The following is a 26,535-nucleotide window of genomic DNA, read 5'->3' on the forward strand; positions in this document are numbered from 1 at the left end:
TTATATAGACATTACATAGAAATTATATAGACATAATATAGGCATTAATTCTCTTTACATTTTCATGATTGATGGTGGCTAAGGGGTTGAATACCAGGTTGCAGAGTCAAAGGTGACTTTGTGACTGAATTTGAATTCTTCAACTAACAGTAATTAATATTTCCTATACTGATGATTGCATAAGTCTGAAAGATAGTGTATGTAGGTAAAAATAATTAATATTTATTAAGATATTATCGTAACATACTGTTTGACTTTGTTGCCTCGATTTTATATGGAATTTTAATTCTCTTTGTTTCCCGTGTCTATTCATGGTGGCCAAGGGGTTGAATACCAGACTGCAGAGTCAAAAGTGGCTGGGTTCAAATGCTTCGACTGGCAGAAATTATCATTTCCTACACTGATAACTACATAAGCATAAAACACTAATGTCTGTAGGTAAAATATGTGATATTCTTTAATTGATTCATTATTTATATCAGGTCATCCCATAAGTTCTGTCCGAATTCATGAATAAAGAAAAGCAGTGACCAAACGTTATATTTTATTAAAAATTTAATCATCAATATACTTTCCCTGGTTGTCTATGACTTCCTTCCATCTATTAACATCACTGTAAAATCTTTTTGCCTTTGATTCGAAGAACTAAAAAATGTCAGTTTCAACATCTTTCTGTGTTAAAAAAGCCATTCCTTCCAAATGATTTTGTAAGCTGTAAACACTATCAATAATTCCCCCCACTCTTTATCTGTGCCTAAACCTAAACGTAGATTCCATGAACAAAGCTTTTTTCTTAGAACTGCACGCCTATGGAATTGTCTTCCGTTTTCCTGCTTTCCGGCTGACTACAATATGGTTGTCTTCAAGTCTAACGTAAATAAGTTCTTGATGAGCCATTCCATATAAGTTATCAACTTTACCAAATTTTCATTACTAATGATTACTATAATGTCCAATTTCTACTGTACACTCTTTAACCCTTATCCTTGAGTGGCCTCTTGGCCTTGATAATGTGGTGATGCCTATGTAAAAAAAATAAAAAAAAAAAGCTACGAAACAAGTGATAGTCTGAAGGAGCAAGGTCAGGAGAATAGAGTGGATGAGGAATTTTCCTGCAGTTGACGAGCTGTAAAAATCCTATCAGAGGTTCCTCTGGCAGGATGAAAGCCATGCTGTGACTCTGATAAGATGTTTTCTGACAGCGGCAGCAAGCGGTCGGCCAATATACGGGTTAGTATTTTGCCTGTTGTGGACAGGAGAGAAATATATACACACACACATGTGAGCACACACACACACACACGCACACACACACACACATATATGTAGAAATTATGCATAAATAGAATTCAGCATAATAGTGAAATAAAATCAACCATCTAATAAGAAACTATAAAAAGAAGTAATTAATTAACACTCGTTTTTAAAAGAAATATGCAAATTAGTTAACCTTCATGTAGTTGCTTGCATATCTATGACTGAATGAAGTTCGTTTTAATAATTTTTAAATAAAAAAAGTAGGCTTTTAATATCAATGTTAGAACAAGAAAAAAGTATATAGGTATATAATTTTTATTTTCGGCTCAAGATCACAGTGTAGTATCTGTCCTGGTGCAGCACTTCACTTTTTCTGTCCTCGGTCAGTGGAGAAGAAATCCTTTATGACTGAGACAATTTTAATTTTTGTTCCTATTCAGAGTGCCCGTTTTTAGGAAGCTAGATTTCCCCACTTTAAAAACCGACTTTGTGTCTAACACTGCCCTCGTGAGGAGGCAAGTATATTCTTATTTATTGGAAACATATGAGCATGCTTGTTTAGAATTGTAAGATCTGGCCTGATGACGTTGTCTAAATAAATCTGAAATAGAAACATGTATGCACATATGCAGTCAATAATATATATATATATATATATATATATATATATATATATATATATATATATAGTAAACAAATAAATAAATAAAATTAAACAAAAAGTAAAAACTGAAATAAAAAATTAAATAATTTATCGATATAAAAACAATCGAAAAAGCCTCTTTAACAACAACAACATTAATGATGAAAGCGCTCGATGAAAAATGGTCAGCACAAAATCACTCAATTACATATTACAAAATTTATCACTAAAAGAAACTAAAAGAAATGATCGTCAAATCATGAAAATTAGCAGAAAAATCAAGAAGGAATAAAATTCGGTTGTATTCAACCAGACATGCCTTGACAATGACTTGCTGCCTAAATCTATTAAATATTATTTTTCATGCTAAACAGCTCCTCCAGAATGTTAAAATTTCGGTATATTCTTTACAGATCCGTTTCGTTATACAGAAACAAATGGTTATTATTATATCAATACTTGCTGCCTAAATGTATTTATATATTTATATATATATATATATATATATATATATATATATATATATATACTAGCTGGGAGGCACGACGTTGTCCAGGATTGAATGATGATCAACGAATATTTCACACTCCTATATTTTTATTGTCATCGAAATCCGTAAAATCGCCCAGGAGGAAGCCTCACATGCCTCCATGCAGTAACTTAGTCCAAAATGTTATTCTACATTGCACTCTAGAGAACCTACTGTTTCTTTTATAAAATTATTTATATAAACTTCTTTTCCAGTTAACGAAAAAAAAAACATTAAGAAATTTACGTGCGGGGTTTGAACCTATAGACCACGTCATGCAAAAAACAAACAAACAAAAAACGCTATCAACTTACCCACAGAAGAATTTTCATGGCTCGGTGTTCTATAATTGTTGCTAAGCGACGACATGGAAAAAATGGCTTTACCGATGATAGATGAATTAAAATAATGGTTTCGGTTATCGCTTATCGGTAATTATTGGGGTTATTCTGAGACACAACTTAACTAAGATCACTCCCAGACTTATACACTAAAGTTCTGTAAATTTTAAAGAAAATCTGTTCAGCCGTTCCGGAGTCTATAAGGAACGAACTCTCACATACACACAGACAAAGTTGCATTTATATAATTGCAGAAATATATATGGCTGCCGGAACAAACACATGATGTGTCTTCTACAAACTTTTTTCTTCTTGCAACATTATTCACTTTTTCTATCTAAGCAAAAAAATTCTAATTTTTCTGAAGAGTATATTGCATGAAAAGAGCAGGTATTGATATAATAATAACCAGTTGTTTCTGCATAACGAAACCGATCTGTAAAAAATATACCGGAATTTTAACATTTTGCATGAAAAATAAATATTTATATCTTGAAATGTAACTAGAATTCTTTTATATGTGATCTGTTGTTATATTTAACATATATTGAGCTTTTAAACAAAAGGGACTGATATACACAACACGTGAAATATAATAAAAAAACATTTCACTAAAACAGCATATATATATATATATATATATATATATATATATATATATATATATATATATATATATATATATATATATATACTATCCAGATTTTATTTTATTTTTATTTTTTTTTCTTGCACTCGTCCGGTTTCATCAATTTTTTTTTCTCAAATCCATTCTTATCTCTTTATTCCATGTTTTGCTTGGCTAGCCTTCCCCTGTTACCTTAACTATTCTAAATCGACATACCCAAGAACACAAAATTATATATATATATATATATATATATATATAATGGGATAAGAAATTCCAACGAAAGAAAGATGTATATTTAAATAAGGGAGTAGTCACCAACAATGTGTATTTTTTAACATTATTTTATTATTCTGTGTCTTGGTTTTTCATTGAGAATTATGTTTGGATCATTGTAATAATGTTTTTAAGTCATTGAAATCGTTTTTACATATACTGTAATTTTGTAATATATATATGTATCCTGTATCTGAAATTATGATACATAGCAATTTTAAGCCAAGGAAACCTAAACGTTTCTGTCATTCAATATTTGGATGAAGATTCCAAATCATTCAATACTGTATTTAGAGTTGTTGGTATAAATTTCAAGTATCTCTGATTGTTTTCTTGTGGATTATTTGTGGTTTAATGAGATTAATTATTCAGAAGTTATGAAAATTTTACTTTTCCAACTAAATGTTTAACTTATTTATATAAAATCTCCCCATAAACTGAAAAGATTCTTCATTAAAAGAAAGAAACAAAAATTATAATTTATTGTCAATTTTGCAAATTATTCACATAAAATCGTTGCTATGTGCTGTACTGTTTATATAGATAACGTTTTACTTAACAATTGACCAAATGTTTTATTGATTGCGTTTGAATCCACACTTAGTGTTGCTCTACAGAATTATTTTCTCTTCTGTAAATCGTTTGTACTTTAGAAATAATGTGAGCGCTGTTTAAACTGCAACTAAAATCTAACTTCAGATCTTTTCTAAACCAACCAATCCTATCTATTTGCCACATATATTGCTGACTAGTTTTATCCAATAACATTTTCATCTGGTATATCATATTTACACTTAACAATAAAATCATATCAAAGCTGAGTAGCATGTCGCTATTATCCCCACTTTATGCTTATGTTACATCCACTATTGAATAACTTCCTTGTTTTAATTTATCTTCAGGAGTTTTTCAGCGAAATGGAAAAATATCAAGGTTTGCTTGATTCACTAGTCAAAGGCTGTACTGAGAATGTCCGCAAACAGCATGAGCCTGAACATGCCCGACTTGGTGATCTCACTGACCATGTCCAAGACTTGGCAAATTTCCATGGTCAGTACTTAAACTCATATGTCAACCGGTGGAGTGAGTTCAATGCTCATTATGACGAAATCATGTTGAAAATAAAAGAGATGGAGAAAAAGTGCAATTCCTTATCTTCGGATCTTGACAATGGTGGAAATTTGTCTGTTGCCAGGGACAACCTAAAAGACTGTCAAGAAATGCATGAGAAGCTTACTCCAGAAGTGTTCCAGGTCTTGAATCAAGGCAAGGCGGTACAGTGTGATATTAACAGTTTAGCTTTGAATGCTCAGGTTATATCTTTAGCCGAGAGATGGAGCAGTTTACATTCTTTCACGTGTGATCTCTTTGAAAGGTAAGATATGCATTTATTTTTCTTTAATTTTAATTAATAATCGCATTTACAATGTATTACAAAACGCAGGGATCCCATTGTATACGAGATGGGCAGTACATGTTCAACCTATACAGCTATACAGCTGCAAGACGTGATTTGATGAAGAAAATTGCCAGTCTCACCTTTAAAGATTTCAAGATGACATCTCAACTGGTACAGCCACGTCACTCACCGTAATCTGAAATGCTCCAAAGTTTGTGGCAAAGCCAGTTGACCACTTGATGCTTTGAGTCTAGCACAAGTGAAATAGATGGAAGCTTAAATGAGCGTGGGACACGAATATGACAAATGAAAACAATAATGTAATAACCAATCCATTTTTTTTTGGCAAATGTGTTGAATCATTTTATCGCTAGTTGATTAATTTTTATTTTTCTATTGAATTTTGGGGTTATGTGCGAGGGTCTAAGCCATAGAATCATAGGGAAAGGGAGCGATGATGGGACTTTTTTTATCTTACCAATTAAAAGAGTCCATAAACTACTAAAGACTTTGTGAGGTCTCCCCTCTTCTCACCCCCACTTTTCTTTGGTATTTTCCTTTGTGTGCCTGTCTCTCTGTCTGACTGGCTATCTGTTTCTTTGAATATCTACGGCAACACATCAAAGGCTGTAAATGACAAATTTCTCTCTGATTCTCTCTCCTCTGATCTCGAGCGCGTGGTTCAGTGGGGGAAGATGTGGCTGGATGCATCCAAAACCAAACTCCTATCCTTACATCATCAACGCTCTGATCCCCAGCTGGCATCAATTGTGATGGATGGCTCTCGTCTGGGTGAGGCCCCGTGTTTTGACAAGCTTCTGGGTTTGACCTTTACTCCTGAACTGAAATGGAACACGTACATAAAGTCTGTTGCCAAGGTCGCTGGAAAGATGGTGGGATCCTTCTACCGCTCCAGAAGATATCTCACTACTGATGCAATTCTCTATCTATATAAAAGTCAAGTACGTCCAAGGATGGAATACTGTTGCCATATCTGGGCAGGAGCTGCTAAAAACAGCCTATCCTGCCTTGACAGAGTACAAAATAGACTTCGTGGCTTAGTGGGGAATGCCCTTTTCTCTACCCTGCAACCTCTCTCCCACAGAAGAGACGTTTCGAGCCTATCCTTGTTTTATCGTTATTTCCATGGCAGGTGCTCGTCTGAACTCCAATCTCTGGTCCCCCCTCGCCAATCTTTCATGAAAAACACCTGTCTAGCTGAATCCACTGTGAAAAATTTCCCCCACTCTATATCTGTGCCTAAATCAAAACACGGATTCCATGAATAAAGCTTCTTTCTTAGAACTGCACACCTGTGGATCTCTGTTCCGTCTGCCTGCTTCCCTCCGGACTACAACTTGGATGTCTTCAAGTCCAATGTTTACAAATTCCTAATGAACCGCCCCTTAATTAAACACTTCATCAAATCTCCACACTAATGTAATGTACTTGCAATAACCCTTATCCCTGAGTGGCTTCCGGGCCTTGATAAGTGGTGATCACTGTGTAAAAAAAAAAAAAAATATATATATCTCTGACTTTCTATCTGTTTCTTTGAATGACTGTTTCTCTGTATGATGACTGCACTCTTATTTAATTAACTCTCATGCTGTTGTAATTACTGTGAAAAACACTTTATGGTAAGTAAAAATTGAATAATTCACTATGAAGTATTGTTCCTTTTTTTTTGTTTAAATCAGACTAAAAACTAATCTTTGATTTGAACATATTTCTCAGTACAACAATGCTAGTTAAATGGCATTCACTACAAGGTATTGTTCTTATTTTTTTTAATCAGACTTGAAGAAGTTTACAAGCAAATCGAACAATACAAGAATAATGCAGTAATTTGGTCAACATGGTTAGAAAGCAACAAAATTGATCTCGCTACTCTCAGGAATCTGCAAGAAGATGATGTTCAGAATATATCTGCGATCCGCAGTAAAATGGAAAAATTATTGGTAAACAAATTTTTACTTTTCTTCATTTTCATCAAATTGATCGGTGAATGTTTTTTCATTTTACTTCAATACAAAATCTTTGAAAGCAAGGAGCTCCCCTTTCTGGGGCCAACACTTGGTCTATGCGATAAACAATTTCATTTTTGTCTCAATCCAGTGCGCACCTTTTTGGACAGCTGCATTTTTTCAACATTAAAAAACGGCCTTGTGTCTAACCCTGTCCTTGTGTTGAGGCAAGTAAATGGGAACACCCAACTGAATGATTTTATTTCAATATTAAATATTTCTGACGGAGTTATGTCCCTTACAGTAGCGACCAAGATTTAAAGCAAAGTCCTCTTCCTCTTCATAGTCACAATCGATATCCACGTATTCAGCTAAAGTTCGTCTTTGAGGAACTTCTAGGACTGATCTTCACACCTGATTGGAAATGGAAGACTTACATCAAATTTGTTATCAAGGTTACTGAAAGAAAATGCTTAAATTGTTCCAGAAGGTATCTTACTCCCGATGCAATCTTCTATGAGGATAAGAGATCAATACGTCCTAAGATAGAGTACTAGGAAGGAGCTGCTAAGAGTACCATTTCACGTTTTGACAGGGTACAAAACTGGCTTTGAAATTTATGCTATCATCATTTCATGGCAGATGATCTACTGAGCTTCGATTTCTCTCCTTGTAAACATTAGCAACAAACACTCGTCTAGCTATCAACAATTTCCCTGATTCTCTCTCTGTACTTAAAACTAAATGAAAATTCTATGAGTAAAGTTTTTTCCAAGAACTGCTCGTCTGTGGAACACAATACCACAGAGCTGTTTCCCAGCTGATTATGACATAGTCGTTTTTAAGTATAATGTAAACAAGTTCTTGTTAAACCATCTTCTTAAATAATTTAACACTACCTAAGTTCCACCATTACTGATCATCCCAATTTTAATTCACCGGCCATCTGACACTCGTTATCCTCAAGTGGTTCTTTAGTGTTGTGCTATTCATAAGACCAGCCGCATTGCAAGTCGGGAGTTGTTTGAATCCGTACAATTATGCGTGCCTCCACAATCAGACGTAACATAAAAAAGTCTCTTGTACTTTTAATAACAAGTAACAGGAATGATTAGAAAAACAATGTTTATTCTTCAGTGACAATACTGACAGCAAAGAGGGGTCACAGGGTGGTGGTGGTGTGTCGGCAAAATGGTAGATATATGTGTCTGCTCTCTTTCTGCTGCAGTCGCTTCTTCTCTTTTTGTCTGGCTGTCTCTCCTTTTATTGGGAAGGATGACGTCAGAACATTCCTCCACACATTTTGTGTTTATTGTCTAAAATGTTGGTTAGTCCTGCTGACCCAAATCCCCAGGAATTTTGCATCCTCATTTTTAACTTCTTTGATGTCATTCCCAGCACACCTCAGCCCAGGATCGCTGCACTGACCAACCCTCCTGGGCTCTAGCCTCTATTGATGTCATCCTCACACACTCAAACAGCCGACCATCTGCTCCAGAACCACCTCTGCCACCTGCAACTCTACCCCCTCTGTAATATTAGTCTTGGAAGCTTTTTAACCTTGAAAACTATATTTTAAAAAAATTTATAAAAATTTAATTTTTAGGTTTTTGTGGGAAAATTATTTGTCGGTCATTTAATCTCTTGCAATCACTGAACAAACCTGAGTTCTCAAACTCACAATAATCTTACATTTCCTACGGGATCATCAGTTGTTTACCATTTCCAAGATTTAAAAACAAAACAGTATATTAAGTCATGGCTCCCCAGCAGTGTTGATCAAACACCACCTCCCCTAAACAAAAGAATAAAAAAAAATATGTAGTGATAATGCATCCACTTTTTTCTGTTTTTTTGCTTCAGATTAATTAGGCTAACCTAGGATATGTAATAAAAAAATTTTTCTTACCTCTGTCATTCTTCTTTCTAAAAAAAAAATTATTTTTTACACATCTACTGCATTTCTATAATTCAGATGAATCCACTATACATACTCATCACCCGCTTCTTTGTTATTAATATTTTTACATTCTTATTTGCTGATAATCTCTTTATATTTATTAGTTTATTTAAAAATATATAATAGGTTAAAAATATAAATATGGACGTTATAACGCTAAGCAATTAAAAACTAAAGACAAAACATATGAAACTTCAGTATGATGTGAAGAATTAAATCGAAATTTATCGCAAAATTATAAAACCCGAAAAGCATGAAAAATATACAATTTGATCGTAACACCAGATTTTTTTAGAAAAATCAGAGAAAAACAAAATCTGCATTATTTAATGCTCATAACATTTGACCTTCATGAAAACATGATGCCTACCTACCTCTCTCTCTCTTACACACACACACACACACACACACATATATATATATATATATATATATATATATATATATATATGAGAGAGAGAGAGAGAGAGAGAGAAAATAAAAAGGAAACAAACCGTATTATGTGTTCATCAACGTTTCGTCTTTATTTCGAGACTTTCTCTGGATGAATGAGATTAAGAAACAAAAAATACCAGTACAAAATATTTGAAAATGTTTCACGTGCACAGTGTGACGCAGTTCTATTTCAGAGAAACGGAAAAAAGACGTTGGAAATTCAAAAAGTCTTTTGTTTCTTAATCTCATTCATATAGAGGAAGTCTCGAAATAAAGACGAAAGGTTGATGAACACATAATACAGTTTGTTTCCTTTTTTTTTACTCTATTTTGTCGGAATACTATTTCCATCATATATATATATATATATATATATATATATATATATATATATAATGACACATGTTCACATGTTTTGTTGTGTCTTGACTCATCAGCGTGGCTAGCATATGCAAGATTAAAAACTGGGCCTCAATGCCTGGCGTCCAGTGCTTTTCCAACACTGTTAGCAGTGGTAGTGGTAGAAATCATATTGTATATAAACGTAGCCATTTATGTATTTATATATTTTATGATGTTAGATTTTCACTTAGCGTTGTGTGTATAAAACGTTATAAACTCATGTCGTTGTTGTCGTGGATACAAAACCACTCGGTTTCTGATGTTGAATTATAAAAAAATTCATCAAAAAACAATACAGTCCCAGAAACATCAAAGCAACAGTTTATCAATGTGCACTTTAAAAAAAAAGGGACTCGCATAAATAAATGGATGACTACACTTAGCCACATTGTGTGCATGCTGTTCCTCCGATACAGATTATCCCCAAACATATTTTTCACACTTGAAATCTTACCAACCAAGAGATCGAAAATCTCTGCCCGAAAATCACGTGATTTTGCAACTTCCATCTGGTGGTTACCTCTGATTTATTAAAATATCACTCAAGCTTTTTTATTGAAACATGAACTTCGTCATGAAACATTTGTAACTGAAAGTACTCGATTATTCTTACAAAGTATTGCTTCCATGCTAAGTGGAATTCATCATTTCTTCCATGCTTTGTCATCTTACAGGTTCATCAGTATGGCTAGAAAGTTATGCATTTATACTTATTACGATAATGATTACTGAAAGAACTCAATTATTTTTTAAAAAAAGTATTGCTTTAAGGCTAAGTTATAATTATTATTTTTTCTTACGGAGTACTGTACTTAAAAAGAAGGTTGCGCTGTAACTGCAAAGGCAGTTTTAAACTTTGGTACATTTTATTTCTTGTTTCAGGAATTTCGAAAACTGATCAGCAGTGAAGCGAATGTGAAGAACAAATTGGTTTTGGTTGCAAATCGATTACAAGAGAGTCATCCTTCCGTAGCAGAAAGGATGGACATTAATGTGGACCGAATTGAAGAACAATGGGCGGAATTCAAACACAACATTGATCGAGCTGAGCAGGCCCTACACCAGGCACAGATGGAACTGCTGCCTTCGAGACAGGCTCTCAATGAACTGATAATGTTTCTTGATAAACTTAACAAAACGCTTGAGAGAGACGTGAAAAAGTCGATCAACAACATGAACAAACTTACTTCAATGCTTAATAAATATAAGGTAAGTGCATAATTGCATTTTCACATCGAGGTTCGCATTCGATCAACAAAGTTAAAACCAATGCCAAATGGGTATTTTTTGTTTGTTTAGCATTGGCATAACTCATTGTAATCAGTGTTAAGTACTTTTGGAACCGTTATCTACCTATTGATGGACTCTTCCAAATCCTATATTAATTGAGAGCCAAGTAATTTCATGGATATTGGATACTCTACCAATATTTTTTTTTTTTTTTACATGGGGGGTCACCACTTATCGAGGCTCGAAGGCCACTCAGGGATAAGGGTTATTGCGTGTACAGTAATCAATGAGATAGTATTGTAGTAATCATTAGTATTGGGGGTTTTGATGTCTTACTTAAGGGGGCGGTTTGTCAGGAGTTTGTTTATGTTGGACTTGAAGGCGTCCAAGTTGTAGTCAGGTGGGAAACAGGCAAGCGGCAGAGAGTTCCACTGGCATGCAGTTCTAAGAAAGAAGCTTTGCTCGTGGAATCTACGTTTGGATTTAGGCACAGATAAAGAGTGGGGAAAATTATTGACAGTAGTTTCAGCCAGACGGGTTTTTCTCGTGAAAGATTGGCAAGGGGGACGAGGGATTGGAGCTCAGACGAGCACTTGCCATGGAAGTAATGATAAAACAAAGACAGGCTCGCAACGTCTCTTCTGTGGGAGAGAGGCTGCAGGGAAGAGAAAAGAGCATCCCCCCACTAAACCACAAAGTCTATTTTGTACTCTGTCTAGGCAGAATAGGTTGTTTTTAGCAGCTCCTGCCCAGATGTGGCAGCAGTACTCCATTCTTGGACGTACTTGGCTTTTATACAGATAAAGAATTGCATTAGTAGTGAGATATCTTCTGGAGCGGTAGAAGGATCCCACCATTTTCCCAGCGTCCCTGGCAACAGATTTGATGTACGTGTTCCATTTCAGATCAGGAGTAAAGGTCAAACCCAGAAGCTTGTCAAAACATGGAGCCTCCCCAAGACGAGAGCCATCCATTTCAATTGATGCCAGATGGGGATCAGAGCGTTGATGATGTAAAGATAGAAGCTTGGTTTTGGATGCATTAAAAGTGACCAGCCACCCCTTCCCCCATTGTACCATGCACTCAAGATCAGAGGAGAGAGAATTAGAGAGAACTTTGTCATTTACGGCCTTTGATGTGTTGCCATAGATATTGCCAAATATCCGACTGACAAGTTAGCCTTGCTTACGTCACCATTTTTCTCTTTATCCTTGTCACATGATAAGGGCTGTCCCCTTTTCATGTAAGTATAAAAATAGAGAGATTTAGTTAAAATGAAAATGAAATAGCATAGGCGAAATTCGAACCTCATAATTTAGGTTTAGAAATAGATTACGTGTGAGAATTTAAAAATGGAATGTAAAACAGCTTAGAGATAAAATAGTTTCAAGAAAAGAATGTGCACTGTCAATTTTGTTATGAAAATTCAATTGAAAAATGCAGCTACAAGATAATTTAATAAACATGTTTTTAACATATTGGAAATATAGGTTACTGAGAATATAGGTTAAAATTCCTTTTGTAAAAAAAGGAAAAGTTTTGGACACGCATGTCCAGAACACGTGAAAAGAAGACACATGTTTTAACATGTGTATAACGTCATGGAAAAATGGGAAGTTCTAGATATAGATAGAAAAACTTTAGAGTTAAGCAGACAGAAGCAGGGAGAGAGACGGAGAGAGAGTCTGAGGTCGACAGACGATAGTCTGAAGTTTGGAATTCGAACGTCTAGAAGCGAGACAGTCACTTTGAAACTTAATATGTGAAGCTTTGAATTCTTGATGAGGAAACCACGGCCGGTCGTGAGAAGAAATAAACCCATCATGTGTTTTTATAAACGTAGTCTTTGTGTTGTGATTCTACCGAAAGGTAAAGTGAAAATTATTATTATATGTCTATATATCTGTGTTATAAAATGTCCTTTCATACACGTCTCGACATCTCATATCTACACTAAGACTGATGGTGAAAGCAAATTTACTATTTATTTCTGTTTAGTTTTAATAATTTAAATATAATTAATAAGAATATCCGTTTACTTTTCTGAATGTATCTGTAACAATAAAAAGTCTGAGACTGAGGAAGATTGAAAGAAGATTTATTTCATTGAGAACTAAGCAGGTCTGCAGTTTATTTAAAAGAAAGAAGAAAAAGAAGAGAAAGCTCAAGGGAAGTTACTCACTTCCGGACAGTAAGAGTTCTTTTTCTTTCAGCACAGTATCGCATATAATATTTTTCAAATAAATATGTTTAGATAATTTTTTAAAAATAGATATGTTTAGATATTTTTTTTTTAAATACATATGTTTATTTTTGCATATGTTTTCGAAAAAGAGATATCTTCAGCAAGGTTGACCCAGGAAAAAATATTTTAATTCCTAAAATCAACAAGGATATATAACAAAGTATAGTCGAAAGTTTCCACTGCAACATTAATAATATTCAACTTCTGCATACAATATTGCAACTAATGTTTCGGCATTAAAAGACAGAGGTTGATATGCCGTAAACCAAACCAAATTTGCTTCTTTTAAGGTCTTTAAGATATTTGGAACATTTTTGGAAGAAAGTTTTTGAAATTATTTGCTTGATAACAAGATAATTAACATTTCTATGCAGGTTAATTGCTATTTGTTCTTATTTGGTTAATACTGTTTTTTTTTGTTTTTTTTTAAATTATGATATGCAATAAATTTTTAATTATGATATGCAATAAATTTTTAATTATGATATGCAATAAATTTTTAATTATGATATGCAATAAATTTTTAATATTATGATATGCAATAAATTTTTAATATTATGATATGCAATAAATTTTTAATATTATGATATGCAATAAATTTTTAATTATGATATGCAATAAATTTTTAATATTATGATATGCAATAAATTTTTAATATTATGATATGCAATAAATCTTTCCAGAGAAAATTGTTTTATTTTTTTAAGTATTTTCTTAAACATCATTTTTTTTTTTCTTCTAGAAATTCAAACTAGAAATGGAGAACAAAGAATTAATGATGGAATTTGTGAACCAATCAATCCTGAAACCGAATGAAAAAGATGATTCTGCCAGTTCCCTGGAAGAGAAGAATGATTTTGCCAAACGTTTATCCAAGCTGCAGCAAGATTGGGCGAAAGCAGAAGAGAACCTTGACGATCAGCTTAATAGGCTTTCTGCATTCCAAGAACAATGGGAAGAATTTGAACAGTTCCATAAGAATCTTGCCAATTGGTTTTTAGAAATGGAAGAGAAGATGAAAAAACGTGATGTGATTGGCTCTGAAGTCACAGTTAAACACATCATCAAAGAATGCCAGGTGAGTATTTGGTAATTTAGAGCGAATGATCAGTTGTTGAAGTGTTGGAGGAAAGTTTCTCAATTCAATTTGTGGAAATGGAGTCAAGTCCAACTTTTTGTGGCACTTGTTGTACTCTCTTCACTCCAAACGATGTCCAGCGAGTGATGCCACCAGAGTTGTCTGCTCTGAGTCACGTTTGGTCGCTGGGACTGGGCTGTTTCTTAGGTGAGGGTCTTAGTAGTTGATGAGAGGTTGCCACTCTCCCCACGTTGCTTTCAATAGTGTGTGCAATCTGTTCAGCTCTCGTCTCTCAAGTTAACGTCATTGGAAAGTAGAGGTCATTTCAAGCCAAAAGAAAAAAAGAATAACAAGTCCATAACTGGGTTTATTGTATAAAAATAATAGGATAATTATTCACTGAAAGTTACAAAACTCTGATCATTCAGGTTTCCGACTCAAGATGCAAATGTTAGGGGACTTGCGGCTTCTATTAGTGAAGTTGGGGCGGTCGACCCTAAGTCTAAGGGCTTGTCTTTTCACAGTGTGGATTCAGTGGTTTGGAACCGAGTGAGACTTAAGTCGAGGGCCTTTTCTTTTTTTAATGGTGTTCGTCTCCCGGCGGTCAGAGTGAGTTATCGAGGCTATTTTTGCCTTTTATTATATTGAGACCCCGCCTCCGGATCCACAGAATTTTATTTCACGATTCTCAGTACACCAATCTCGAGCCGTTTTTTGAAATTCTCAAGCCCTGAAAAAAATTTTCTCTTCTTCTTCCTCAAATCTGTATCTGTGATCGCCACTCTCAACAGGAGGGTCCTGTGACCTTTCTACCTTTCATCATCACTCACGTGTTAGGGTCCCTTCTCCTCTTGCTTCATTTGCACAATCAAGGATTTTTCGCAAATACCCTTTCGTAGAAGTAAAAAAAATTAAATAAATAGGTTATCTTGTTTTTTCTATCCAAAGAAACTCATGATATCTGGCTTACATTTCAGGTGTCCCACAAATAAATTTAACCATTTAAGGATGGCATTGGGATGAGACTTATCAAATTGTGTGTGTGTATTCAATCAATACCATAGCAATCTTTCTTAACAATGTTTTTTTCTTTTCATCATCATCATCATCACATCCAATGACACTATCACACTAGTAAGCATTGGGTATCTTGAGTGTAGAGCCATTCTTGTAATCGAACAATGATTTAAATAGAGTTACAAAAGAAACAAGTCAATCATAGAGAAAATAAAATTATGCAACTGCGATTATTAAATGTAGTTGTCCCAAGCAAATACTAAAAGCATCGATTCAGTCAAAAAAGCTTTTTCAAGTAAAGAATAATAGTATTGATCCAGTCAGGATCAGCAGAGCATAGTTTCCTCTTTGAATCAAAATGAAAAATTCAGAGTTAGAGTATATTTTATGCAGCAATTTTTTTTACAAAGGAGTCACCACTTATCAAGGCCTAGAGGCCATCCAAGGATGAGGGTTAATTAGTGTACAGTAATCAATGGGACAATCTTATAGTAATTGCTAGTAGTGGAAATTTGGTCAATTGGATTACTTAAGGGGACGGCTCATCAAGAAATTGTTTACGTTGGACTTGAAGATGACCACATACTATATCAATTTATTTTTATTTCGGACTATTATTCTCATCTTTATTAGTTGTTGTTTTTTTGATCTTTTATTGGTTTTGTTTATTCACAACGTTTCGGCCAACTATTCCTCTGGCCTTCGTCAGGTGTAACCGCGACGGATAGGAACTTCGAATCTCCTAACTGCATTCTCAGCCATCACTGCCATCCGTAGTTGTTGTCGTCTCACCACATTTTGGCCAATTAACCTTTGGCACGCTTTGGTTGGGATTGAAACCGTTATCTTCAGACAATGTTCATCTGGAACTGTAGAGATTCAACATCTCTATCAACTGCACCACAGGCCCCGTCTGAAGATAGCGGTTTCAAGTATGATTGCAAGAGTTAGAAATAAATGAAGTAAGTTCAGGGAACTTCTGCCATTACTAACTAGCTAAGCATATGTCTGGCTAAAGTGTTGCAGGGCAGAAAAGTTTGAAGAAAGTGTAACGTATAATGGCAAGCAATCTACAAAAGATTAATGCAAGCAACAGTAAACATAGTCACTAGTTTTGTCTTCTCTGCGCCAGCCTCTCGAACCAAAGGTTCTCAAGTCCTTCACCACCCTTACTCAAGGCACGCCTCCATGCTGGTTTATCTTCGGCTAGCTCCTCCCACACATTCACATCGATGCCAAGAGCAATCAGATCCCGTTTGGCCACGTCTTTAAAGCGCAGCACTGGGTGACCGCGGCTTCTTGATCCATTTGACAGTTCGCTGTAGAGGATATCCTTAGGGAGACTGTCATCGGGCATTCTGCGCAGGTGTCCAAGCCAACTCGATCGTCGTATCTTGAGTATTTGGAACAAGGAGCGTCTGCCGGCACGTCTTAGTACCTCTTCGTTGGTGATTCTAACCCACCAATTGATGCCCATGATATGTCGCAAGCATCGGAGATGGTAGACGTTTAGTCTTTTCTCGTGATGAGCATACGTGGTCCAAGTCTCTGCTCCATACAGTAGGGTACTCAGAACACAGCATTCGTAGATACAACATTTTGTGAGAATTGAGGTATTTATTGAACCATGCTCTTTCACGTAGTCAGTTGAAAGTAGACGCTGCTCTACCTATGCGCATTTGTAGCTCCTGTTCAATGGATACTCCCTTGTTGATATTGGATCCAAGATACGCAAAGTTCTTGACAGTCTCTAATTGGTGGCCATTGATGGTGATTGGTGATGCGTCACCCTGGTGCATCACAACTGTCTTCTTCACACTGATTACCAGTGCGAACTCTGCACAAGCAGCGCTCAATTTGTTAAGCAGCCGCTGGAGTCCACTTGCAGAGTGCAAGACCAATGCAGCATCGTCTGCAAACAGCAGCTCAAGTATTAGGACTTTTTGAATCTTGGTTTTGGTGCATAAGCGAGCCAAGTTAAAAAGTTCTTCATCAGAGTGAGTATGAAGGAACACACTGTCTTCGTCCTCGTGATTTCCAAAAGCGTGGTGCAGAAGAACTAAGAAGAAGATGCCAAACAGTGTGGGAGCCAACACGCAACCTTGCTTGACTCCACTGCACACAGGGAAGTTGTCAGACATGTCACCCTTGAAGAAGACTGCGGCTGTCATGTTGTCCTGGAGCGATCTTATCAAACTAAGAAGAGTTGGTGGACAGCCCAACTTTTGTAGAATGGCAAACAGACCATCTCTACTGACCATGTCAAAAGCTTTCGTGAGGTCCACAAATGTGATATGGAGAGGTCTACGTTGTTCTCTGCATTTTTCCTGGATTTGACGCACTGAAAATATCATATCCGTGGTTGAGCGCCTGCTGCGGAAGCCGCATTGCAATTCTGGATAAACGAGGTTTGCAATCTGCTGGAGCCTTGGAAGAGCACTCTGGCAAAGACATTGCCGATGACACTGAGTAAATATATACCACGGTAGTTATTGCAATCTCCTTTGTCTCCTTTCTTGAATAAAGTGACAATTTTAGCATATTTCATAGCTGTTGGAAATTTTCCGTTGCGCCAACTGGTGCAGAGGAGGTTGTACAAGTGCGGGAGCAGGAACTTATCACACTTGAGCAGGTCTGCTGGAATCTCGTCGGTACTTGGGGCCTTCCCTACATTTGTGTGTTGGAGAGCTACTTCGAGTTCTGACATAGTTGGAATGTTGTCCAGTTCGACTAGGGTGTCGAAGTTCGGAGTGGAATTTAAAGCTGTGACTGATGTTGCGCGGTTCGCCATATAGTACAGAGTAGTGCTCCACCCATTGTAGGATCAGTGATGAGCAGTGATGAGCTCGTCTGAAGTAGATTTTAAAGGGCAAACTTTCTTTGCGCTCGGTCCAGTTGCCTTGTGGAGTCCACTGTACATCACACATAGTTTACCGCAGTCAGCAGCAGTCTGGATTTCATTGCACAGGTTGTTCCAGTAGTTGTTTGCACAGTGCCGAGCAGCTTTCTGGAATTGACTGCGAGCCTCTTTCAGCTTGAACAGGGTGCTGCGTGTCGGCCTGCTCACATAGTTCTTGTGAGCATCGTTTTTGGACAGTAGTAGAGGTTCTAAGATTTCTGCATTCTCAGCAATCCAGTCTTCGCAAGGCGGACGCTTGGTTCCAAAGGATGTGACTGCAGCATCATGCATCACAGTTTGCAAGATTTCCCAGGATTTATCCAGGTTCACTGCTTCAGCTGGTGTAGAATCTCTTAGCTTATTTTCGAGCGCAGTGCAAAACGCAACTATGCTGTCGTTCTCCTTCATTGCAGCCATGTTGAGACTATGACATGGTCTTGGCTTACGTGGTGCAGGTTTCTTGTTCGGGAGATCGAGTTGTGTCAGCAAGAGTGAGTGGTCGGTATCACCATCGGTGGAGTGGTAGGTTCTTGATCGTTTGACAGAACCAATGTCTCTTTTTCTACACAATGCAAGATCTAATTGATGCCAATGTTTGGAACGAGGGTATCTCCAAGAGACACGATGGCACATTTTCTGTTTGAACCAGGTGTTTTTTTTTTTTTTTTTTTTTACGCAGTGGTGACCACTTATCAAGGCACGGAAGCCACTCAGGGATAAGGGTTATTGCAAGTACATTACGTTTGTAATACAGAGTCTCTGTTGACTACATACAGAGTTCCTTGACCATTTTCATTTATTTTACCAGTACCGAAGTGACCAATGATGTCAGGCCAGGCAGTATGGTTTGCACTGACTCTGGTGTTGAAGTCTCTGAGTACTAGGAGGTGATCGCTGGCTGGGATCCTGATCAGTATTTGAAGAAAGTGCAGCGAGTTTAAAATAATACTTAATGGTTGAATCCATCTTGACATAAAGGGAGACAAATCTGTCTGTTGTTGAGGAGGAGAATCATTCGTGACGATTTTGTTGGCATTCGCTTCGCCAATATTACAAATTCTTTCTAGAAGAATATCGAGTACTTATAGGAGGGACTACGTGAAGGTTACCAATGTCTCAGTGAAGACGTTTCTGTTCAACGACCTGGATTCGAACTTAGCACACTCACGTTGTCAGTCTGTATCATCAACCACTGAACCACCATCACTTTCCTGCTGCTGTTTGGAACCGATCCATTAATTTTGATGCGGGGGGGGGGGGAATGATAAAATAGAAAATCAAAGTTATAATTCACTATCTGCAATGTGTGTAAATCTTTTTGTTCTTTCCTATAACTAGATGCTACGAGAAAAGGCTGTTGCCAAAGAAGCAGACATTGAAAAGTTAAAGACTCTTGGGAATGAAGTGCTGGAATTCAAGTTGGCACCTACAGGAACTCAAAAAATTGTCAAAGAAAGAGTTGAGACTATGCAAAAGAAATGGCAAACTGTTTGCAAGAATCTTCAGCAACAAGAAGACCATCTCCAGGAAGTTCTGAAGAAATGGGTCAAATTCTCTTCAGAAAAGGCGCTAATTTTGGACCTTCTGGACAAACTTGAGTATTATTTGAGCTGCCGTGCTAATTTCACACCTGGGAATTATCATTTGCTCCAAATGCATCTTTCGAAAATGAAGGTAAGTAAATTTATATTTATCTTTAAATGTAAATACAAACTAATTTGAATATCTTTGTCACAATTGACTCATAATAGTAAGATAAATCTTGAAGTTGTAAGCGATCAAAATGCTTCAAAACAATCAATTGTTGCTTGTGTAAAAGTTATGTGAAAATAGAGATTACATGACTGAAGTTATGGGCCAGGAAAATTTTTAATTCATTAGAGTTAAGCTCTCATTGGAGAATCTTAGAATATTTACACTTATAAGGACATATGTAAACACATAAGTTATGGGCCAGGAAAATTTTTAATTCATTAGAGTTAAGCTCTCATTGGAGAATCTTAGAATATTTACACTTATAAGGACATATGTAAACACATAAGTTATGGGCCAGGAAAATTTTTAATTCATTAGAGTTAAGCTCTCATTGGAGAATCTTAGAATATTTACACTTATAAGGACATATGTAAACACATAAGTTATGGGCCAGGAAAATTTTTAATTCATTAGAGTTAAGCTCTCATTGGAGAATCTTAGAATATTTACACTTATAAGGACATATGTAAACACATAAGTTATGGGCCAGGAAAATTTTTAATTCATTAGAGTTAAGCTCTCATTGGAGAATCTTAGAATATTTACACTTATAAGGACATATGTAAACACATAAGTTATGGGCCAGGAAAATTTTTAATTCATTAGAGTTAAGCTCTCATTGGAGAATCTTAGAATATTTACACTTATAAGGACATATGTAAACACATAAGTTATGGGCCAGGAAAATTTTTAATTCATTAGAGTTAAGCTCTCATTGGAGAATCTTAGAATATTTACACTTATAAGGACATATGTAAACACATAAGTTATGGGCCAGGAAAATTTTTAATTCATTAGAGTTAAGCTCTCATTGGAGAATCTTAGAATATTTACACTTATAAGGACATATGTAAACACATAAGTTATGGGCCAGGAAAATTTTTAATTCATTAGAGTTAAGCTCTCATTGGAGAATCTTAGAATATTTACACTTATAAGGACATATGTAAACACATAAGTTATGGGCCAGGAAAATTTTTAATTCATTAGAGTTAAGCTCTCATTGGAGAATCTTAGAATATTTACACTTATAAGGACATATGTAAACACATAAGTTATGGCAGTTTCTGAGGATGATGTCTTCATCATTTTTTTTGACTCTGTGACTCTGTTCATGACTGTGAAGCCTGATGCATGATCTGCACTGCTTTGCACAGATAGAACAGGAAGAGAGGATTTGGGTTTTGATGGTGAGTGACCACCGCTCGGCAGTATCTCAGTGTGTGATGCTCCGTAGCTGCTCACTCATGCTTATTGTTGAAGAAGGCCATGCTGCTATCACATGTAGAGCGTCAAGTGTCTCAGTCGGCTGCCAAAGTCTCCAAAAGATGAAAGGGGATAATTGAGGGTGAGCTTGATGCAGTCTATGTAGTATATCTTCGAGCAGCCGATGTTTCATCAGCCGTGAGTAAATTGACCAAAAAGAACTCTTCGATGTAATCTGAGGGCATCCTAATGATGTGGCCCAACCATCGAAGCTGATGACTGATAAGGAGTGACTCTAGAGAGGCAACTCCAGCTCTCCTGTGAATCTCTGAATGGGACACCCTGTGCCACCAAAGCAGGACGAAGATCTGCTGTAATTGTCTGATGTGAAATGACTCCAGCAGCCTGATGTGATGGCAATACAGAACCCGTACCTAGGAACCATACAGGAGGGTGGGTATGACGACTGCATTGTACACAGCGACCCTTGTATAGGTCCTGATATTGTGGTTGATGAACAGTCGGTCATTCAGACGGCCAAAAGCAGAAGAGGTGAGATTAAGGCAGTGCTGAACTTCATTGCTAAGGTCGCAGGAGAATGAGAGATTTGAGCCAAGTTATGTGAACCTGCTGATATTCTTTAGAGGGATACCATTGACGGTGAAGATGGAAGCATCAGTTAGAGACACATTTGGCAGGATTTTCGTCTTCTTGGTATTGATAAGAAGGCCAGCTTGGTGGTAAGTGTTAGAGACTACATCAAGACTGTATTGAAGTCTGCTGGAGATATGGCTGGGGAATACAGCACCATCAACATACTGTAAGTCGAAGATGAGCTCTTCAGAGGTTTTAGTCTTGGCCTGAAGACGTTTCAGGTTGAAGAGGCTGCTATCAAGACGGTACTGAACAGCAACGACATCAGAAGGTTGAAGGTCACGGCACAAACCAAAGTGATGGCAACTAGAAACAATTTGAAAATGACTGAAGCCAAGACATATCCCTGCTTCACACCGACATTCATGATGAAAAGTGTCTGATTCTGCACCTGACATGGCAACACAAGCAGAGTATCACACAACAGCGACATCTACTAAAGTTCATTTTCTTTAAACACTCAATAACAAAGAACAATAACTCTAATCGACTAATTATATCACCTGAATTCAACTTTGATTTGTCAATAGATAAATACACATTTCTTACAAATTATATGAAAAGTATTACCTCCAAAGAGTGATTCATTTTAAGCAGTCAGTTGGAAAAGGGCGATAACTCTAAGTAATATTCCAAAAATGAATTAACAAAGTGTGTTTGATATTTTACTTTGCTTTCTGTGTTTTCTTTTTTCTATCTTTCATTTCTTCTAGGATCTTTTTTTTTTCTTTGCTTTTAGGTCCAATCTGAAGAGATCGAAAAAGAATCTAATAAATTGGAAACTCTGGCCAAATTATCCACGGAACTTTCTCAAGTGTGTGACAGTCCCATAAAACATGACCTTGATAAGACCACCAGAAACATTCAAAATAGGTAGAGTTTTTTCTTTCTCTTGTTTTTTACAAGAATTGATGATTTTCAAAACTAATTAACAGAAAAAATGTATGAAAAAAAAAACCCCAAAAAATCAAAATAAAATGTGTGAAAAAACAAAAACCCAAAAAACAAAAAAAAAAATGTGTGAAAAAACAACAAAAAAAAACAAACAAAAAAAAACAAACAAATATATAACAAGTAAATGTTACCAAAAAGCAAGAAAAGTTACTTTTCTACCTACCTGGATATATTGTGTTTTAAAATATTTTATTGTGTTTTTATTACATTGTAATAATCCAGTAATAAACCGATGGATTTTTACTCTATGTTCCAAAATAGCTAATGACAGTTCTCAGAATTTACAGAAGATTTCATTTGTTATTGTCTCTTTCCAATTATTCTACAAACGCTACGAAGGTCGATAGATAATTAAATTTTCTTGCTTTTGGTCATTTGTTGTTGTTGTTTTTTTTTTGTTTCTTTTTTTTTTTTCAACTTTTTTTGTCAGCCATTTTGAAAAGTGAGGTAAAATTTATCATACTTTTACATCATCAGTTTTTTCTCGGATATTTATTTTATTTTTTTAAGATAAAAAATGAACAGCTTCTAAGACTATTCCCTTCTTCCCACCACTTTTCCTCTCGTTCACCTTGCTCCTCATTATTTCAAATATTCAATGAAGCCAACAAATCATGAAAGATCAGCAGAGTTTTAGAATTACATAGATATTTAGTATGATTAATATACAGGATGTTCGAATTTTACAACTTTATTTGCTAATATTTATTAAATGAACCAAAGAATATAAATTAAACCAAAATAAACAAAGACATCATTCTTATTTCCAAATATCCAAAGATTACTCAATATGGCGTTTGCATCAATAACTGCAAACGCTTAAAAGCTTTACAAGAATCATGAATGAAGAATTTTAACTAATTCCTTCCTCAATTTTGTCTTCAAAAATTATGTAATAGGAAGCTGAAATCTTGCTCCCCGTGATGAATCCTATACTGAAATGCAGAGAGGATTAAAATCTCGGAATGATGGAGACTATTCTTCCTTATGAAATGAACTTTGGAACATTAATTTTTGAGTCTTTTTGTTTCATGTGACGGAGTTTAGTTTTATTAGAATGATCAACAATGTTTTATGAAGTGTTTTTTTTTTTATCCAAGGCCAACAATGGTGACTCAAGAATGTTTGTATGATAATTCTCCTGGTTCAGTTTTACACCTTCATATACAAAACATCCAAGGATTCCTTCTAGTTTTGCTTATGGCAGCCAAGATGCTGAACTTTGCCCCCAAGAAAAAACGCGCGACTGAACAACACCTATACAAGATCAAATCCAATCATTTTGAATGTAAATGCATCACTGAACATCAAATTTCTTTTCATCAGTGAAAACCAGGTTAAGCAGCATACCAATTCTGTTATGTCATGGAAGTATTTCAGTCCTTTGCTTTCATTTATCAACAGAACTTGCAAATTTGAAGATCTGTGTGAAGAATAGTGGACATCGTTCCGATGGATAGTTGCCCTTTTTTTTTCATAGATTTCTGGTGTTGATTTTTGTGTTTTCCCTCAACTTCTCCATGGTTGATTTGATCACTTTTCAGCAGTAGGAAGAAAACTTTGGCCTTGTTTATTAATAAACTCTCTAATCTTTTTGAATCGTTTGATTGTTCAGCAAACCAACATTCTGTTGAGATTTAGTGATTTAACTAAATCTCTTGACGACTTTTTACAACTTTACAATCGCAATTCTCTTATCCACATTCTATGCCATTTTTGGCACAAGTGATATTAACTCTTCAGTACATGTATATTGCATACATGTATATTGCATATATGTATATTATTGGTTGGTTTGGTTGTTTTTGTTTTACGGCATATCAACCTTTTTCAGGTTATTTAATGCCGAATCTAGTTATTTTGAAGAACGATTTTTAATGGAGTATATATATATATATTTTTAAGTCAGATTCTATTTAACCCATAGTTGGGACCCTAACAGGTACTACTACTCCGGGTCAGAGTGGACCGGGGAGTAATGGCAATTAAAAGGTGTCTCCACACTCCCCAAGGCCCGCAAGGTGGGGCCTCACCATCGGATATAGTTTTAGGTCATATCCAGGACCATATATGTATATTACGTACATGTATGTTACATACATATATATTGCATACATATATGTAGACCTGAAAAATATGTAGAAATTGATATGATTTTAATGCAAATCGATAATAGTTTCGTATCAGTGCAGGATGGAACGATAAATTTCTCACTCTTAAGAAAGCAACACTATGGCTTTATATTATAACTTTTATTACAAAAATCAATTTATGTAACTTAATTATGTAATAGAGTTGACATCTATTCAATGTGGTCGCCTTCAGCCTCAATCACTACCGCGATACGGGTCCGGAACTGGGAGCGTGCTTTTTCCAGAAGCACCAGCGAATACTCGGCAGATGGCAGTGATCAGGCTTGGCTTTGGTGTTGTGGGAGGTCATGTTGGTGATGTTCTCGACTTATGACCCAACGGAGTAGTCCAGTAGGTTCAGATTAGAGGAGGAGGTGGGGCAGTGAGAGAAGGTTACAAAGTTTAAGCACTCCTTTTGAAGCCAAGCTTGGGTCTCTTTGCTGAGTCCTGCTACCACACCCAGGGTCTGCTAGCGGCACATCTCCGATCTTGATCATTGAACATTGTGTCATTTTCAGGCATGATAGAAGGCTCGTATCTTAGAATTTGTACACAACTGGCCAACTAGTAGATGGTCAGCAACAAAAAAAGAAAACCGGTTTTCATCAAATGGAAATGGAATCATGTCGCCTTTTCTAGAGTGATAATTTTATTGTTCCACCCTGTAAATATCGAACATACTGTATATACCACATTGCATGATGTATTATTTTCTTGGTGATACCATTGGAGTACAGAGTGGAGCAGGTGCTAATGTGACTGCAAGACTTAGAAAGGGACTGTATAAGTTCATGGAACTTTTGTCATTACTAACTAGCAGAGCATTTCCACTGTTAACCAAATGAAAGGTCTATCAAGCACATATATACAGTGTGATGGTATATGGAAATGCAACCTGGCCAGTGAGTGTTGAGGATATGCGTTTCATGGAGAGAAATTATATGAGAATAATGTGATGGGATGTGTAATGTGAGGCATAAAACCGGCTTAGCTCTGATGACCTCAGAGGAAGATTAAATCTGGGCAGTGTAAGGAGGTGTGTGAAGAACAGGAAACTTTGATAGTATGGCCATTGTTAAAAGAATAAATGAGAGTTTTTGGTTCAGTAGATGCAGCAGATTAAGTTCAGAGTGAAAGGCCAAGGAAAACCTGGGAAGAAGTGATAAAAAAAGACTTGAAAATAAGAGGGATAAATAAAGAACTGGCCAGAAATAAGTTAGTTTAGAAGTCAATTTCTTAAAGCCGTCCAACACCTGTCAATCTGACGTTAAACTAATGTGATGATGATATAATCTATATAATTATAAAACTGGGTGCACCGTCCGGGCCTACTCACTTGCGTGAATATTGTTTTTGACGATCGGGTGATTCGATCTTTTAAAAAAGGAATGACGAGTGAAAATATATATATATATACATATATATATATATATATATATATATATATATATATATATATATATCAAAAAGTAAAAATGAAGCTTACAAACCAAAAGCTCCTGTAAATGTTACGAGAGAATATTAATAT

General features: G+C 35.9%; 1 protein-coding gene across 3 annotated transcripts in view; it reads left to right on the top strand.

Annotated features, from left to right (window-relative positions):
- The window catches only part of LOC145294135 (nesprin-1-like), a 1,091,614-nt gene that overhangs the window by 908,672 nt on the left and 156,407 nt on the right, over positions 1-26,535 (top strand). For all 3 annotated transcript variants that reach the window (XM_080141241.1, XM_080141242.1, XM_080141243.1), the window contains 6 exons: positions 4,577-5,049; positions 6,872-7,034; positions 10,720-11,046; positions 14,055-14,390; positions 19,645-19,980; positions 22,661-22,794. In XM_080141241.1, coding sequence (XP_079997367.1) covers positions 4,577-5,049; positions 6,872-7,034; positions 10,720-11,046; positions 14,055-14,390; positions 19,645-19,980; positions 22,661-22,794 — 1,769 coding nt within the window. The remainder of the gene's footprint in view (positions 1-4,576; positions 5,050-6,871; positions 7,035-10,719; positions 11,047-14,054; positions 14,391-19,644; positions 19,981-22,660; positions 22,795-26,535) is intronic.

The sequence above is a fragment of the Euprymna scolopes genome, chromosome 15, assembly GCF_053919585.1.
Source record: "Euprymna scolopes isolate OS-2025 chromosome 15, ASM5391958v1, whole genome shotgun sequence".
NCBI lineage: Eukaryota > Metazoa > Mollusca > Cephalopoda > Sepiida > Sepiolidae > Euprymna > Euprymna scolopes.